The sequence below is a fragment of the Pezoporus occidentalis genome, unplaced genomic scaffold, assembly GCF_034315485.1.
Source record: "Pezoporus occidentalis ecotype Australia unplaced genomic scaffold, CSIRO_AGI_Poc_V1 ctg145, whole genome shotgun sequence".
Lineage (NCBI taxonomy): Eukaryota > Metazoa > Chordata > Aves > Psittaciformes > Psittacidae > Pezoporus > Pezoporus occidentalis.
The window spans coordinates 402,054-420,200 of NW_026913263.1; the positions used below are offsets into that span (position 1 = coordinate 402,054).

At 60.6% G+C, this 18,147-nt stretch overlaps 1 protein-coding gene across 4 annotated transcripts in view; it reads left to right on the forward strand.

The window, feature by feature from the left end:
- LOC134159356 (semaphorin-3D-like) overlaps positions 1-18,147 on the forward strand; it is a 30,433-nt gene that overhangs the window by 10,246 nt on the left and 2,040 nt on the right. For 3 of the 4 annotated variants that reach the window (XM_062610174.1, XM_062610173.1, XM_062610175.1), the window contains 13 exons: positions 8,523-8,731; positions 13,153-13,313; positions 13,958-14,020; positions 14,245-14,364; positions 14,672-14,774; positions 15,185-15,313; positions 15,613-15,758; positions 15,964-16,078; positions 16,235-16,304; positions 16,652-16,796; positions 16,876-17,098; positions 17,502-17,590; positions 18,011-18,052. In XM_062610174.1, coding sequence (XP_062466158.1) covers positions 8,523-8,731; positions 13,153-13,313; positions 13,958-14,020; positions 14,245-14,364; positions 14,672-14,774; positions 15,185-15,313; positions 15,613-15,758; positions 15,964-16,078; positions 16,235-16,304; positions 16,652-16,796; positions 16,876-17,098; positions 17,502-17,590; positions 18,011-18,052 — 1,615 coding nt within the window. Of the gene's footprint in view, positions 1-8,267; positions 8,372-8,522; positions 8,732-13,152; positions 13,314-13,957; positions 14,021-14,244; positions 14,365-14,671; positions 14,775-15,184; positions 15,314-15,612; positions 15,759-15,963; positions 16,079-16,234; positions 16,305-16,651; positions 16,797-16,875; positions 17,099-17,501; positions 17,591-18,010; positions 18,053-18,147 lie in introns of those variants that run through there. The other variant, XM_062610176.1, reaches the window with a different exon arrangement.

The window sequence follows — 18,147 nt, forward strand, 5'->3', positions numbered from 1 at the left end:
TATTCTCAGTAGAGATAAGCCTTTATTATTCCCTGATTTGGGCACTGTAGGATATTTGGGCTCTGCCATCTCCATGCTCAACAACCCCACAGAACCCCCTGATCCACCCCTGGCTCCGCTGTACCTGCAGGCACACCACACGTGCTCCGGGCCGGCACTACCCAGCTCTACCAGCGGGATGGCATGGCACAGAGCACAGTTATTGCCAACGTCACCCTCAGTCGATTTGGAGCCTGCCCAGGGCATGGTTTCCCTAAAACAATGCTGTTCACAGGCACACGGCCGTGTGGAGTTATTGTTCTTGTCTCATGTGCTGGCGAGCTGCCGTTTATTGTGTGCAGGAACCACGCTGCTTCTCCCACCGTCGGGTCCAGGTTTGTTTCCCTGTGTTCCAGGAGGAGACCACTGATGTCAGCCAGTTCCACTTGAGCACTGTGTCGTGTGGAAAAAAACCCACCCACTGAAAGGCTTTCAGTTTCAATCTGCCCATTGTCCACTGAGAGGAGAGCTGCTCTTCCCACCGTGCGTGCTCCCACGCAGGCAGCCGTGACAGCTCTGCCACCGTGTGCTGCAGCCTGCAGTCAGGCTTAGTGCTGAGCTGGTCTGTGCTGTAGGAGGATGAGCTGCTGTTTGGAGGGAGATGGGACACTCGGGGTCCATCCTGCTGAAAGAGAGTATATTTAGACTAGATCTTAGGCAGAAGCTCTTCCCTGTGAGGGTGCTGAGGCGCTGGCACAGGGTGCCCAGAGAAGCTGTGGCTGCCCCATCCCTGGCAGTGTTCAAGGCCAGGTTGGACACAGGGGCTTGGAGCAAGCTGCTCTAGTGGAAGGGGTCCCTGCCTGTGGCAGGGGTTGGAACTGGATGAGCTTTAAGGTCCCTTCCAACACAAACTATTCAACGATTCTGCAATCTCTGCTCTGCTACAGTTTCCATTTGGCTGTGTGCAGGTCACTCAGTATATCTGTGCCTCAGCTCCATGCTGTGTGAGAGCCATGGTGGGCCTTCCACAGCACGATGCTGTGCAGATGAGTGTATGGAGGATGGAGATGCCTCCACGTGAAATAAGGGCTGGATAGGAAGGATGTGTCCTGAGAGCAGCGCCTTGACTGTGGTACAGGTGGTGGTTGCTTCTGGGCTGTACTGGCCAGCTGGAAACACTGGCCCCAGGAGTGATGCTGTGAGGAGGCAATAATCCACCGGGCTGGGGTAGCTCTGTTCTGGCCAGGCAGTGAGCTGGTTGTGGACGGGAGCTCTGTGCCCTAGGGCATGCTGCTGCCAGCCTGCTGGCTCCCCTTGCGCAAAAGCTACAGCAGCGGAGGAGCGAGTGCGCGGCCCCAGCCCTGACAGATGTGCCTTCCTCTTCAGCTCAGCCCGGAGCTGCCCTGCAGCCTCCTGAGGAGGCGTGAAGGAGCAGCCAGCTGGGGTGAACAGCCCCGCGTCCATCCCCATCGCCGCTGCTGGTCGTTGACCCTCGGAAATTCCCCCCTGCTGCCTTGCTCCATGCAACTCCCTTTGCCTGGCCGGGAGCTCCGGGGGGCTCAGCCACCTCGTAGTCCCAAGGCGGCAGCGCTGCTGTGGCCAAGATGCGTCCCGCAGCTCCGGAGCAGCGTGCCGGAGCAAAGGGCAGCCCGCTGCAGGCTGCCGGAGCGTGGTGCTCCGCAGGGGTCCAAGGCTTGCGGGGCAGGGAGCTTACCCGGCAAGCCAGGCTGTAATTACCGAGGAGCCCGGCCAAGAGGCTGTGAGAAGAAGCAGATAACGGTGCAGGCACCCTCCGTCCTCATTAAAATACTTTCTCCAGCAGAGCCCCCACGCCTGCCCAGCCTGTTCCAATTAGCGCAGCGGGATGGGGAGAGCAGGGAGCAGGGATCCCCTTGATGAAAAGAAAACACTGCAGCGCTTTCAAGAGCCAGGGGAGGCCTGGCTGGGACAGTGAGAGGCCCTGGGAGTGTGACCAGCAGCCCTGTCGCTGGCTGGCCATGGGGCAGTGGATGAGCCGGGTCACTGAGCGGCACAGCAGGTGCTTCACAGCCAGCTCCTGCATGGAATGGCCCTGGGATCACAGCTAGGGAAGTGTGGTGAAGCCAACAGCTTTCTGAGAAGTGCTGAGCATCCCTGCCCGATAGGTCTGGAGGTGGGAAGCAGACCTAGAAGATCTGCTTTGAACGAGGGAAACTTGTGTTAAATTGTGCAGGTTTGATGCAAAATGCCCTGGTTAAGGTAGCAATAGACTGTGCCTTGGGAGTGCTGGGAAAGGCTGCAGCCTGCCTCCCCAAGGAACAGGGATGCACCTGTGCTCCCCAGGGTTCAGGGTCTCGTGAGACACCCCAGGGATGTAGCTGCCTCCAGCCCTCGGCTCCCTGCTGGGGTACTTCACACAGACCCCATTGATGCTGGTACGTGCCCACCAGGACCCTGACCAAGCCCACCGCTTCTTTTCCAGGTGCCACCAAAGGGCCAGCCCCCCATGACACAAGGTGATGGCTGAGCCTGCCCAGGTTCGAGCTGGCAATCTCTGTAAAAGAACCCTGTGTGTCCCCTGGCCCCTCTTCCCAGCCAAGGTCTTTCAGCCAGCGAGGAGCATTAACAAACCCATCCCTGGCCGCAGTCCATGCTGACCCCTGGCCCTGGAGCCCCTGCATGTGTGTGATTCCCCCAGACCCAGCCTGGAAAGTCTGGAGCCCAGAGCCCGTCTCCTGAGCTCCCCGAGCCTCCAAGGGCTGTATGGAATGTCAGGCCATGTGGCGGGCAGGTGACAAGGGTGGGTTTCAGCCCTTGGAGCTGTGGTATAAATGGCTCTGAGGAATGCGGCGCTGCCCCTGGGGACTCCCAAGGCTTTGGGGAGCTGGGCTGGCAGCGGAGCGGGCAGCACAGAGCCTCTGAGCTACCTTATTTGGGTGCTTTAACTCAACATCAGAGGGTGGCGAGTCCCTGCCCCAAAATGAGAGAATTTTAAGCTTCTCAATTGCATCAGGAGGCAGGCTGGGATCTCAATATGCCCAGCCAATTCCGAGTTTAATCTGGAGTTTCATAGTCCAAGTCAATGCTCACTGCAGGGAGGTTGGACTAGGTGACTTTTGAAGGTCCCTTCCAGCCCAAACTGTTCTGTGGTTCTGTGATCCTATGCATTCTGGCTGGACTGAGCTGTACGGCTGCTGCCCAGCATGAGACATGCTTGCTGCACACTTGTCCCACCTCCCTGACCTCCTGCTTTGTCTGCGGAGGAGCCCAGCATCTTCAGCGTCTTCCTCTGAATTTGCCTCTGGACTTGCTGCCTCCCTGATGCTGGATGTCCTTGGGGTGAATCAGAGGCAGGAACGACAGAGATTTCTCAGCTGGCACTGCCTGGCTCAAGCACCACATTCAGGAGCACCAAAAAGCCCTGTAGGAAGCACTGTCCGACAGCATGGGCCAGCCCAGCCCCTCACCATGTCCATCATCATGTCCATGACTGTGCAGTGAGACAAGCCCAGCCGCTGGGCCACCTTCCCAGCCTGACACCAGGGAGCCAAATCAGAGCAGGCTTCACCTCCCTCGGTAGCAAGGGAAAGGTAGGGCCTGAGCCAGCGGCCTCCCGAGAAAGGGATTAGCAGGATGTTAAGTGAAGCCAGCTCCTTATCCCTTCATAAACAGTTATTAATATCCTGGCCAGCTTTGGGCTTGGCAATTCCCCGTTTGCTTTCAAAGGATATGGTCCCAGACAGAGCTCTGAAGTGTCAGCACAGGCAGTGAGGTCCCCCTGACAACACACAGACACAGAGCTGTCCCTGTCCCATCACCATTATCACCGGTACCATTAGTGAGGAGCCTGGCAGGAGTGATGCGCTGATGGGCTGCAGTGTGCCAGCAGCAGCCAGGACTCGTTCCTCCCCACTCACGGTGCTTGGCACGCTTTGGCAGTGCTGGTTGGCAAGGAAGGGTGAGCTGGGGCTGATTGTGACCATGGGCTTTAATCTCTGGAGGTGGGAGCGTAAGAGGCTGTCAGGAGATGTCCCGGTTGGAAGGGAGTCTGCTGGCCAGCTTTGCCGACTGATAGCAGAGAAACTTGCTTGAGCAGCCTCAGCCTCCTGCTGCTGTTCTTCATTTCCTCTGTTCAGACCCTCCAAAATCTGCTCCCCCCCATCCCTCCCATCCCTGGGGCTCTGCATGGGCACGTTGACCTGTGTCACTGCGGGATTTGCTGGAACTGCCTTTTCACAGGACACACCGTGGTGCCCCCAAGCCCTCTGAGCTCTGGTGTCGGTTTGTGCGGCCCCAGCTCTGGTGTTACACTGCAGGAGCATCACATCCCCCTCCCACAACCAGCTCAGCGCTGCAGAGTCCCCGGTGCCGGTCCTGCCCCAGCCAGGCAGCGCTAGGGAAGGCAGGAGGGAGCTGGGGGCTCACCCTGGTGCCTTTGTCCCCCCGGCAGGAGAAGGACGACAGCTGCTCTGGTGCAGCTGCCGGAGCATCCATCATCCGGCGCGGGATGGAGCGGAGCAGCCCCATCCCAGCCGGGCCCTCAGGCAGAGTTCTGTGCCTGCAGGGGCAGGCATGGGGGCAGGAGGGGCTTTGGGATGAGCGACAGCCACAGGCAAGGGTGCACACCAAGGCACACGCCAACAGCTCCAGCTGTGCACGCTCCCTGCACATGTGGCCCCGCGCTCACACAGTACGGACCATGCGGTGTGCACCAGGTGTGTGCGCAGGGGTGGGCATCGGGCTGAGCTGTGGGAAGGGATGGGAGAGGAGACTGCGGGATAGGGCTGTTTTGGCTGCTGGACCTCCTTGCCCCTTTACTGGGGCGAGACTCGTTCATCCCAGCTCCCAAAAGTGTCAGAGAGGGAACCGCCTGCACACAGGGCTTGTGCTGGGGAAGACAGGACAGCCTCAAGAGCATGGGGAGCAGGAGCCAGACCTGGGTGCTCGGGAAGGTGGAGAGGGTCTCAGCTCCCTCCTCAGCTCAGGTCCTAGCGCAGTGTCTCCATCCCCTGTGGCTGAATGCTGGCACGGGGCGCAGCTCCTCTCCTCCCTCCGGCTCCTCTCCCTTGAGGTCCCCCAGCTGCTGGGGCCACATTTCACCCCCTGCCCGTGGCCCCGCCAGCCCCGCAGTGTAACTGAAGAAGGCACTAGGCTGCAAATGGCGTGTGGGGATTAGCTGGGACACAATCGGGGCCTGTGAGAGTGCCGGAGCACATGGCGAGCTGCGCCGGGCAGGGAGGCAGCGCGGGGGCTGCTCTCAGTGCCGCAGGGTCGCTGCAGAGCTCGAGTTCAGCGTGCTCTTCCCTCCTGGGAGATAATCCACAGCCTGATAAATCCACTGCCGGGCCCTTCCCCCTCTGAAATTGGGGCTGGTTTGCACTGTCCAAATAGGTGTTGTCAGGAGGAAATCGATGCTTTCACGGATGAACAATTCCCTCCCATACCCTCATGTCCCAGACAGGAGGGATTTGTCTTTTCTCTGTTGCTCAGTCTAAGGCAAGACCTTCCAGTGGACTTTGTCTTCAAAGATAAAGTTCAGCACCATGCCATGAAATGGTGACTCGAGGTGACAGCCCGGAGCCTTAAACCTGTTGGCCTTGTGCAGGTTGCCAGTGGGAGGGGAGGGCCAAAGGATGACCACTGGGACCAGGCCATCTGGTAGACTCTTGGCACAAAGTCAGCCCGGTGCCGCAGTGTCAGCACCCATGTCACCTACAGCAAGACGCTCCTGATGACTGCTGCCCCCCCCCAAAACAGGGCTGCAATCACCCATGTTCCCCCCTCCTCACACCCTGTGGTGCCCGGGGTATGAAACCTTCACCCTCAGACATCCCCTTGCCCAGCAGCCTGCCCTCATCAGCACTTCCCTTTCCAAACCGAGATGGAAATAGTTGCTGCTCTGGACAGTTGATTATTTAAAGCTGTCGGGAGTGTTTAATTTAACCCTGGATTCATAATCTACAGCTTGTTTCCATCCAGCAGACACCCGTGCTCCCCCTCTCAGTGTAAACTCTGCCTCTGCCAAGCCCTTCACCTCCAGGCAGATTTGGGCAGAGGTTTACAGCAGGGGCCGTGGCCCCACCGCGGGTTCCCCCAGTGTCCCCGCTCTGACTTCACGCAGCGAGGGATGCTGAGGCTGGGATTTTGGCTGTGCATCAGGAGAAGGATGTGCCAAGCCCCTCACTGCTGCCTGGGCATGACCCAGGGGAGCCCCGAAGTCTTGGTGAAAGAATGACACACAGGGGAAGCCTTTCTCACTGAAGTCATCCTCTGACAGCTTGTCTTCCCTTGTCCACCGCAAGCCCCTCCAGCATAATCCTCACCATCCCCGACCCTGCAGCCAAGCTCTGCCAAGGCTCAGGGTTCCTCCTGTGTGTGGCTGCGGCTCCTGCCACCATCAAACCTGCCTGTGGCAGGGTGAGGAGCCGGAGTGCTGGTGTAACCCAGCTGTATGTGGCCTGCGTGCCTGCCCCACTGCCCCAGCCCCTGCTGCAGGCATGTGAAGCATCCTTAGAGCTCACCCGGTGGCCATGCACGTGTGTCCTGAGGCAGCAGCAGTGCCCTGCCTGCCATCCTCAGAATCCCAACCCACCCCGGCATCCCCTGGAGCTCTGGGTCATGGAAGGTTCCTCCAGGGCTGGCTTAGCTCAAACCTAAGCCTAGCACAGGCCCTACTCCATTTATAGAAAGCTGCAATTAGAGGCCAGCGGTTTCCCCAAGTCCTTCAGCAACCCAATGCACACTGGTGAGGAAGAAACATCCCTGCCAAATCCCAGGCACATCCTTGCGATGACCCCTGGGATTGCAGGGCTCAGGGCATGGCTGCGGGTCTGCAGGACGGGTCTGGGAGGCTCCACTGCAGGCAGCTGAGTGTGGGGAAGAGCTGAAAGTGCCGGAGCATCCCCAGCACAGGAAAGCCACTGGGAAGGTGTTTGGGAGGGAAATGAGGGCAGCACTCCCTGTCAGCGGGTCCCCAGCGTGGCTGACGGGGCTCCTACCTGGGAAGCCCCCTCCTCTGGAGTCAATCTAAAGAGACAGAAAACAGCACAGCCACCACCCTGAGGCCGTGTCCAGGTCCGCTGCGGTGCCAGGTCTCCTGGATGGGAGCAGCAGCAGGCTGTGCTGGCCAGAGTGAAAGCAAGGCAGCAGCAAGGGCAGGGAATGGGCAGGAGAGGAGCTATGCCAAGGGGCTGCTGCCTTCTCCCTGTCTGCCGGCACGGGGAGAAACCTTAAGACTCTGAGTCCTAAGCAGAGTGAGTGCTCCTTCTTGTGGAAGGCAGGGACCAAGGCAGCTGGAGAGGCTTGGCTGCACCATCCCGCCTACAGCCCTCCACCGGATGGCAGAAATCCCCTGCTCCCAGAGCCAAGAGCCTCCGGCCAGGAATGAGCCAAAAAGCTCATTTAAAATCTTTCAGCCATAAAACTGGGAGAACTTAATACGCAGCAAGAGGGGGAGTTACTCACAGCTGCCAGTTAGGGTCCGGGACGTTTATAAGCAGGGAAAAGCACCTAAATTGCCTGAATTAACTGCAGATTGCTGGCAGGCTGGCCCTGCTCCCCACAGGAGGTGTGGGAGCTGGCGGAGGAGGCTGTGAAACCCTGCACATCCCTGTGGGAGTGTGAATGTAAGAGAGTCCTTCCTGCCTGCAGCATCCCAGAGCCAGCGGATGCTGGTGGCCTCAGAGAGGTCTGCGGTGACCAGAGCTGCCGGCCAGAGTGATGTATCCTGTACACACAGAGCCGTGGCTGATGCTGAAGGGATCACAGAAGTGGTATTTATGGACAGTGCTCCAAACTTTAACTCCCCCTTCAGTCAGAAGGGCAAGATTTAACCCCATGCTGAGCTATGGTGAATATTTGGGATCCCTCATCAGGCTCTGGTCAAGCCCTGAGAGCCTGCTGGAGTGTGTACTGCTCCCCAGGCACTCCTCACCGCTTCCCTCACATCAGTCACCCCCAGGATGCTCGCATCCAAACCCTCCCGAGCACCACATGCCATGGGCACGCCAGCCTCACACGGCACCTTCCCTGGGCAGGCTGTAATAGCTGGTCCTCTGGAGTCCCTGCACATGAAACGTGCTGGACATCCTGGGTGGCAGCCAGTACAGCCGGTGCATGGGTCTCGCAGCCACGGTACCCACAGCTCTCAGAGGAGGAGGGTGCAGGGTGTCCCATAGGGACCACCAGCACAGCTCACAGCGATGGAGGTGTTCAGGAATGCTCCTCACCCGGCCAGGGCCATGGGTGACCGCTGAGGCTGCAAGGACAGCCCAGCCAGCGAGACACCCGCCTCCTTGGCCCTGCTTTCCCTCCCAGCCCAGCCAGTTCGGGCTGCAGGAGCTCCTCCAGACAAGCCTTGTCTTCCGGAGCCCTGCGGGTGCTCTGCTCTGATAACCGCTGACAGGCCCTTGCGGTGGGTGCCGCAGGGTCCGCAGGCTGTGCCTCGTCACACACCATCACTCACCGTCCCTGCAGCACCCTCTGCAGCCAGGGGCCGGTGGGCTGGGGGTCCTCACAAGCACACAGCCCACCACAGTGCAGCCTTCCCCCTTCTCTGCTTGCAGCTGGCAGCGGAGGTGGCATCTCAGCGCTGGACCATGGTGCTGTGAGGACGAGGTGTCTGTCCCCTTCCCACTGCTGAGCACCAGAATGCATCCTGCACCTCGCCGCAGCCTGCCCCTCGCCGCACTCCTGCTCTGCCTCCTCCTGCAGCAGCTGGGCAGCAGCAAGGCATGGAAGCAGCATGCCCCGCGCCTTCGTCTCGCCTACAAAGGTAAGGGGGCTGCCCAGATGGGTGTCCTTGGGGTCTGCATCCTGCTTAGGAGGGCTGGGAGAGCTTTCTATAGGCAGGGAGCGAAGGGGGCAGCCAAGCAGGAGGTAACCCTGCTGCTGCGGCTGCAACATCTCCACATGTTGGGCCCTTGGGATGTTTTATGGATGCAGCTCCAAGCACAGCACCTGAGGATGCTGCTGGTGCTGTGGCATCAGAGCACCTGAGGATGCTGCTGGCATCAGAGAAGGGTGCTGAGCAGGGAATCCCCTGCCCTGGTCTGCCACAACATGGGGACCAGAAGGGATGTCTCCTTCTGCTCAGACTCACTCTGGGCATTTTCTGGTGTGTCCTGGACTGGAGCTGACCTGGGCAGCCCCAGGGGAACGTCCCCTCTCTTCATGCTCACAGTGCAGTGGGGACACTGAGCCCCAGGCAGTGCTGCTGGCCCCTTCCCCTGCCTCCCACCAGCACAGCCCTGCCCCAGCACAGCCCTCCTGCCTTTACCTCTCCTTTCCTGCCCTCCTTTCCATCATTTCTCTGCTGCACTTTACCCTTCTCCCCTGCATCTGTCTTGCCTGTTGAGATTAGGAGCTCTTCAGGGGAGGCAGAGGTTGCTGATGCAAAGGAGGGGCTGCTATCAGTGATCTGAAGGTGCAACAAGAGCAGACTGACTGGGAGCACACTGCACAGCCCAGCAGAGATGTGCAGAAAGGGAGCTTCTAGGGAAAGGGTCTCTGCAGGGGAATGACCTGAGCAGTTGGAGCAGAGCTCTGCAGCTGGTCACCCTGCCTTGGACCTGCAGCACAGGCTTGGCCAATTTACCTGCTTCCAGCTTCTCCTGTGTGAAAAAGAGCAACTTGCTTTGGAGGGCAGGCAGCTCAGCACATCCCCAGTGCTCAACCAGCCCTTCTCCAAGCTGTGTGGTTGCAGTGCAGCTTTTCCAAGGCTATTGCACTCAAAGCTCTGATGCCATCCTCTCTGCCTGCTCCATCACCCTGAGAAGCTGCTCTCCAGCCAGAGAGGTGATTGATGCCCCCAGCTTGCTGCTGAAGAGAGCTGGACCTCCCAGGGATGCAGGATATCCCTGCAAGGAGCTGACCCTGCTGATAGCCCAGACTGGAAACACTGTGCAGGGTCTGCCTTTCCTTGGAGCCAAAGGAGGCAGAGCAAGGCTGCAGGAGCACAGAGGGACTGCTGACTTCAAAGCCCCACAGTGTGCTGGGGCCAGACATGCCAAAAGCCCTTAAGTCTTGGGCAGAGGCAGAAGAGGAAGCTCCCAGCATCAGGAGGGCTCAAGGACAACGTGAACAATGGCAGGGGATGTGACTCACGGACAGCACAGGGCAGGTTCAAGGACACAATGCCTTGAGAAGTTTAGGTTTAAAACCCCCTAAAATAAATAAATAAAAGGAGGCCTTTGAGAGTGCATCTACAGGATCAGCCTTACCCTCAGATCCCAGCATGGGGGAGGCAGGCAGAGCCCTTGGTGGGGCCGGAGGAGAAGATGCAAGAGGCTTGAGAGGAGGAAATGACAGCACCGAAGGCTGGGAGAGCAAAGGAAGGATGGGGCATGGGGCACGGGGCCAGGAACAACAGCAGTGGCTCCCACCCTGCCAGGGAGTTTTATAATAGCACACCAGCAACCACTGCCTGTGAAAGGCAGCCTCCGGGTGCTCTGGGTCAGGCTGGGTCAGCCCTGGTGCTGCCCGGAGCCGAGCCTCTCTTTTCCAAGGCCATGGAGCAGTGCAGCTATGCAGTGAGCCCACAGCATGCCTCCCAGCTCCTCTTACTGCAGTGACCAGGGCAGGCACAGCTAGGAGCTGGCAAATGGGTCTTCTGCCAGCCTCTGATCTGCAGCCAGCCCAGCCGGGCAGCACCCAGCAGCCATCTCTATGCAGCAAGTGGCCGGTGGGTCTCTGGTTATCAGCACCAAGCTGCACTGGCACGTCTCTTATCAGCCAACAGCAGTGAGAGGCTGGAGCCAGGTTTAGCACCAAGCTTTCCCCTGGCTTTGGGGATGTCCTTCGTGATCTGCCCCGTGTGGTGCCTGGGGGAAGGGGAGAGGACAGCTCTGCAGCACAGCCGGGCTGTGACCCCAGGAAGCCCAGGGTCGCCCTGCACGGAGGATGCTGTAGCTGAGGGGCAGGCGGAGATGATGGATGGGACAAGGAGGTTACAGTGGTCCTGACAATAAACAAAAACACCGTGGCCTTGGGAGACAATGAACACAAAGGAGAGGATGTTTCTCTGTGCTCACCCATCGGTTTAGCCACCGTGCAGCTGCTGCAGAGACCGCCTGGTTCCCTGCCTTGAGGTTGGGGTTTGGATCAAATGCCTTATGTGTGACATCCCCTTGGTGAGGGAGCAGAACTGCCACAGAGTCAGGCTCAGATCCTCATTGTCATTAACCCTGCCAGAGGGCTCATGGTGCTAGTGCCAGGTAGCAACTCCTCCCTGGACCTTCCCGTGGACTATCACGGCAGCAGGGAGGGCTCCTTTGTCATCCTGCCTGACCTTGTCCTCATGATTAAGGCAGATCTACTTCACTGCACCCATTGGCCTTCCCTCCCACCCACACTCAACTTCCCGATGATTTGCCCAACATTTCCCCCTGGATTGGGCAGGTGCCGGCAGTGTTGGCCATCACGGGAGGGCGCGATGCACAGCAGCCTGCTTGGGACCCAGCAGTGACAATGGCCCACAGGCACGGACAGGAATTCAGCTGTTAACCCCGTTCAGCTGGTGGGAAATGGCTTGGAAATGTGCTGCCCTTTACCCACGGCACCCAGAGGAGAGCCCTGCGGCACCCAAGGGTAGGGGGGATGAAGTGGGGCTGTGCACAACAGTTGCGGGGACAGGAGGAGGGCCAGGAGCTCTCTGAGGCAGCCGGGAGCAGCTCCTGGCAGAGGGGGGTTTGTGTCCCACGGTAACTGGAGCCTGACCCGGGAGGAAGGGGAGAAGGAAGCGCCAGCTGGGAGCAAGCCTGGCTGCAGCGGATCCGGGCAGCGATCCCTGCCTGCTGCCCGCGGCCCGGCAGGTCCTTCCCCCGCAGGGAGCAGCAGACGTCAGTGGCATTTCCAGCCCGCAGGCACTGGCCCCGTTTCCCCTCTGCCCTGGAAACGGGGTGGAAGGAAGAGAGACGCAGCCTCCGGGTCAGCCGGTTCCCCTCGGATGGAGCCGTGCCCGTACCCACGTCCACCCCACCTGCACCCGGGCCCGCACGTCCACCCGTGACCCATCACCTGGCCGGCACCGCTCCCCTTGAGAGCATCCCCCCCTGTGCTCTGACACACTGCTCCAGGCCACACGGTTTCGGGTCATCTCTCAGACTGGCTCTTAGGGATCACCCTGGGCTTTCCAGCCATGCTCCACCTCCCATCCAGCAGCAGTCTGTCTCCATGTCCCCGTGTTTGCACCTTTTCCTGCACAGCACCAAAGGCAAGAGCAGCCTTGCCAGCATAGCCAGCCTGTCCCTAGCTGTACCCTGACACTTTTGAAGAGGAAAGCAGCGTGCTGTGACTTCTAGAAGCTGTAAGGTCCAACCTCCCTGCTGGCCTCCCCTGCCTTTATCCCTGGGATGGCAGCTGCTGTGATCCCATGTCCGGTGCAGCAGTCGCCGTGGCGGTACTGGGGGATGCTCACCCCAGCAGCCAGCCCCAAACCTGGTGCTGCACATCACAGCCCCACAGATGTTGTTTCAGGAGGGGTTAACAGGAGACAAGAGCTTATTGTGCCTCTCTCACACCCACGTGCCTGCAACTGTGCTGGAGGGGCCATGCTGGCCACCTCAGGCTGCTGCACAGGAGGGGCTACAGCCTGAGCAGCAGAGCCTTTCCCACCGCCATGCCTCTGCTCCACATGGAGCTAGGTCCATGGCACACTAAAGAGCCTCGGGGTGGGCGAGGGAAGGTGTCCTGATTGGGCTGTGATGGCACATAGCCTTCCCTTGGAGGATGCTTTGCCCCAGAGGATAGCCAAGCCCCATTTTTTATGTAAACTCTTCTGTTCTGAAGCCCAGGGAAGCATGCTCAGAGTTACAGCAAGCAATTCTCCTCTCTTCTTAGCCCTCTCTCCATGGTTTCAGGGTGCAGAGGCTTTAGGACTCCAAGAGCTCCTCTGAAATGGAGCCTGGGCTCCTTGGGCCCCAACCCTGCAAACCAGCCCAGAGCATGTTCAGCACAGTTTTCCTCTTTGCAGGGGTGACTCGCTGTTTCCCCCAGGTAGGCTCATGGGAGGAGGCTTCATGAGCTTTGGGGTACCGAGGTGGTGGGTTTTTGCTAGGGCATTGGCTGGAAAGTTGGATGCCCTTGGGCAGACGTGGGTAGCCAGAGCTGTCCTGGACAGGGGCAGCACAGGGCCTCTGGCTGCTTCTTGTGTTGCTCATGGGTGGGTTTCTCTTTGCCCCACAATGTGCTCCACAGATCTGCTGAAATCCAACAGCTCTCGCCTGTTGCTGGCCTCAGGGGACGGGATGGATTTCCAAGCCCTTTTGGTGGATGAAGACATGGCCTGGCTGATGGTGGGAGCGAAAAACCACATCTTCCTGCTCCACCTGGACCATCCCAGCAGGGAGCCTGAGAAGGTCGGTGCTGGCCCCTTCCTCCCCGGGAGCCGCTCCTGGTTCCATGCCGGGGCGTGGAGGTGGATGTGCTCGGAGCTGGGCTGCTCTAAGGTCACCAGGGACACATTTACACCAGGATGCCTCAATCAGTGGGGTCAACCCATCCCTGGCGGTGCTGAGCCCCGCTGGGACGGGCCGACGCCGGGGAGGGCCAGGGCCAGGAGACCTGGGCGGACCTGGGTGCGGTGCAAGGGCAGTGCCCAGAGCCCTGTTATCCCACCTATCCCTGCTGCTGCTGCAGGAGCTCCAGCAGCGGGACCACTAATGTCATCCCAAGACATCCTGCTGCCGGGTGCGCCGCTCCAGCCCGACAAAAGCAAAGCCCATTAAGGCGCTGCAGCCTGGCGTTCCCATGGGCTGGGATCCAGGATCTCCTGCCCACTGCCGGGCGTGCCGTGGCCCACCCAGCTCTGACCCTGTGCCAGATTCCCTTTGAGCCTGTTTGCAGGCTGCCTGCCAAGCTCAGCCAGGCCCTGGGGACACAGAGCCATTGCAGAGCAGCCCCTCACCGTGTGCCTAAGCCTGGCCCCTTTGGCCAAGCGCGTTCCCATCAGTGCCTCTGGTCAAGGAAAGCAGGGCTGCATCCTGGGGTCTTTGTGTTGCAGATTTTCTGGCCAGCCTCCCGGGAGCAGGTCGAGCATTGCCAGCTGGCTGGGAAGAATGTGGAGGTAAGCAGCTTACCCTGAGTATTAAACACCAGCATCACCCCATAACGGAGCCCTGCGCTCTGCCTGACAGAAGGTTGTTGAGCCGGCCAGAATTCAGCTCAGCTTGCCAGCTGCCAGGGCAAGACCTGGCCGGGCTCCTGCATCCCGAGCAGACACACCATGGAGCTGGGCATGAGCGCCCATGCCTGGGCTCAGCCCGATAACAAACATCTCCCCTCGCGCAGACGGAGTGTGCCAACTTCATCCGCCTCCTCCAGCCCTTCAACAGGACCCACGTGTTCGCCTGCGGGACCGGCTCCTACCAGCCCGTCTGTGCCTTCATCCAGCTGGGAGCCCGGGGGAAGGTGAGGGACACCCTGACCAGAGCCATACCCATTGAGACCCCCCTTTCAGCAAGTGGGGGGTACAGGGAGCCCTGGAGCCAGGGGAGCCAGCCTGGTGGTCCCTGGCACTTATGTGTCCTTGCTGAGCGTGGCAAGAAGCAGCCCTGGTGTGGCAGTGCCAGGGTGCTCTCCATGGGGAAAGCACCAGGTCGTGGCAGCCCTCTCAAGGGACCTGCTCATCAGAGCTGAGCGCTTCCAGCTCTTCTCCACATACCCAGCTTGGTTCCAGCTTCCCCCATGGCTGACACCTCCCCTTTGGCTCTGGCAGGCTCCCGGAGCTCCCACCATGCGGTTGGTGACTCACTCCTTGGAATCGGGGCGAGGACGGTGCCCGTACAGCCCCCATGAACCCTTCACAGGGCTCCTTGTGGGTAAGAGAGGGGAGAAGAGGATGCTGAAGGTGGGAGTGCTGGGAATGGTCTGAGCAGTGCCTGCTCCTGCTGTGGTCCTGGGCTGGTGCCCAAGTGTGTGCGGGCAAGAGGAGCCATCCCACAGAGCCTGCTCCTGGCCCGGCTCGTGACCTCGTGGTTCCTGCACAGAATCACAAGTGCAGGTGGAGGTGCAGCAGCGCACACATGGGGAGTGCAGCAGCAGCAGCAGCAGCCTGCCCACCTTGTACCAGCACTGAGGAAGGGCCACGCAGCAGCTGTGCTGGGTCACGGGTCCAGAGGATGCTCCCAGCCAGGCTCTGCGACCTCCACCCTCCCTGCGCCCAGGGGAGTCCTGCCAGGGAACCTCCATCAGTGGCACCCAACCCACCCAGCACCCCTCTGACCCACAGATGGGGAGCTGTATTCTGGTACCTCCAGTGACTTCATGGGCAGCAGCGCTGCCTTCTTCCGGACCTGGGTCCATGGGGCCGAGCAGAGCTACATCCGGACAGAGCAGAACCAGGACCACTGGCTACATGGTAGGAACAGGGGCCACGGGGGCTCTCCTGCCTGCTGGGGAGAGGCTGGGGCCAGCTCTGGGCCCCGAGCTCAGTGGTCTGGTTCTCTTCACCTCTCTGGGGGGAGGCACCGATGAAGCCTCTGGTGGGAGTCAAGCTCCAGCACACGCTCTGCAGCCTGAGCAGCAGGAATGGGGCTCTGCCACGGGGCTCCATGGGGCTCCCTCCGCACCCTCAGCATCTCACACCACTCCCAAGGGCAGTACCACAGGGTCAGATCAGGACACAGGGACACGTTGTGCTGTTCCTTCCCCCTGCAGAGCCCGCATTCGTCGGTGCCTACGCCATCCCTGATACCTACAACCCGCATGATGACAAGGTCTACATCTTCTTCCGTGAGACAGCCATGGAAGCTGGGCAGTGGGAGAGGCGGCACATCCATGCCAGGGTGGCCCGGGTCTGCAAGGTCAGTCACCAGAGGCCAGCAGGCCATGGCTGGGTGTCCCCCCAGTGGGATTCACCTCCTCTGGCCCAAGCCGGGTCCAACAGCAGGACATGAGGGTGACAAAGTGCAGAGGGCTCAGGGCTGGGGGTGACCTGCTATGGGGATGGAGGAGCGGGAGGTGTGGGGGAGGCTCAGAGAGGGCTGAGCCTGGCTGTTGGTGCCGCAGAATGACGTTGGAGGGAAGCACAGCCTCATCAACCGCTGGAGCACGTTCCTCAAGGCCCGCCTGGTGTGCTCCATCCCCGGGCCCCACGGCACCGAGACACACTTTGACCAGCTCGGTGAGTGCACAGCCCAGCCTGCAGCCGGAGCAGCACGGCCATGGCTGCTCCTCCTGCCATGCCGCAGGGAGGTGGGACTGGCCCTGAGAATGCCCACTGCATCCCCTGGACTGGTGCTCCAGCTCCCGTGCCTCACATCCATCCCTCTTGTTGCAGAGGATGTTTTCCTCCTGCGCACCCGGGACCCCCAGAACCCCCTCGTCTTTGGGCTCTTCACGGTCTCCAGGTGAGCAGGGCTGTGCTACCCCCTACCTGGGGCAGTGCAGACCACCAGCCCCTCGCTAGTGCTGCTCCATGGGGAGGTGGGGAGTCCTGGATGGGCAGAAGGGCAAGAGTGGCACCCAGCTGGCAGAGGAAGCGCCACCAGCCAAGTCACTGCTTTCCCTGCTGCTGGCTCACCAATCCATCTGCCAAGCCACCAGGCTTGGTGTTGGCACCGACAGCAGTTTCCCAGGTTGGAGTGGCTGTGCCAAAGGGACTCCATGCACAACCCCAGGGCTGACAGGAGTTGGGTGGGCTCAAGGGTGTCCCCGTGGAGCAGCAGGGACACTGACAGCCCCACGCTCCCCGCAGCGGTGTCTTCAGCGGCTCTGCCGTCTGCGTCTACTCCATGGCTGCTGTGAGAGCTGCCTTCAGCGGCCCCTTCGCACACAAGGAAGGATTTGACTACCGCTGGGTAGAATACAAGGGCCGTGTCCCCTACCCCCGCCCCGGCACGGTAAGGGGCTGGGGAGCAGGATGGGAGCGGGCAGGACAGAGTGGGCTGGCCCTGATGCAGCCTCCGTGCCTCCCTGCAGTGCCCCAGCGAGACGTACGACCCCCTGCTGCAGTCCACCAAGGACTTCCCCGACGAGGTGATCAGCTTCATGCGCACCCACCAGCTGATGTGGGAGCCCGTGTACCCGCAGGGCCGCCAGCCCGTCCTGGCCAGGGTCAACGTTCCTTACCGGCTGCGGCGCCTGCTGGTGCACAGGCTGGAGGTGGAGAACCGGCACTACGACGTGCTCTTCCTCGGCACAGGTGGGAGCTCACACAGCCCTAGGGACGCTGTCAGCACAGGGATGCAGTCAGCGCAGGGATGCTCTCAGCACAGGGATGCAGTCAGCACAGGGATGCTCTCAGCACAGGGATGCAGTCAGCACAGGGATGCTCTCAGCACAGGGATGCTCTCAGCACAGGGATGCTCTCAGCACAGGGATGCTCTCAGCACAGGGATGCTCTCAGCACAGGGATGCAGTCAGCACAGGGATGCTCTCAGCACAGGGATGCTCTCAGCACAGGGATGCTCTCAGCACAGGGATGCTCTCAGCACAGGGATGCAGTCAGCACAGGGATGCAGTCAGCACAGGGATGCTGTCAGCACAGGGATGCTGTCAGCAGGGCACACCGGCCCTGACAGCTCCTTCTCCCGCTGCTTTCATAGATGAAGGTAAAGTCCTGAAGGTGGGGCTGGCCGGTGGCATGAGCCGTGGCACCGAGGTGATCAGCCTGGAGGAGATCAGCGTCACTAAGGTACGGGAAGCTGGGGCTGGGCCACGCAGCCACCCTTCACCCTTTGGCATCCTCCCTTCAAGCTCCTGCAGCAGGTCACTGGCCTCTCTTGGGTCCCTTGCCTCCCTGTCAGTGGCACCCCATGCAGTTACCACGGAGGGGAAGCAGGAGCACTGGAGCCACGTCATCTCCCAGCTCCCGATCCAGTCCCTGGGGGCATAGGGGTGCACACCAGAGCTTGAACTGAAATGGGGGGGCTGAGCCCAAGTTTGAAAGTGTGGCTGCAGGCAGGGGCACATGGAGCAGAGCCAGCCCAGGCTGCTCATATGGAGCAGGAGGAACTGGGAACAGGGACCGGGGCCAGGGTCCCAGCCCCACTGGCAGGCTTGGGGTACCCAGGAGATCCCCACAAGGCTGCAGCACCCTCTCCTTCCCCTCCAGGTGCCTTCTCCCATCCTTGACATGAAGCTGTCACTGAAGCGGGTGAGTCCCCCCTTCTGCCCCAGCCCCTCTGCCTGGGTGCCTTGGCCCCAGTGTTTGCATGTTTAGGGAATGGGATCCTGCCAGGGCAGCCTGGG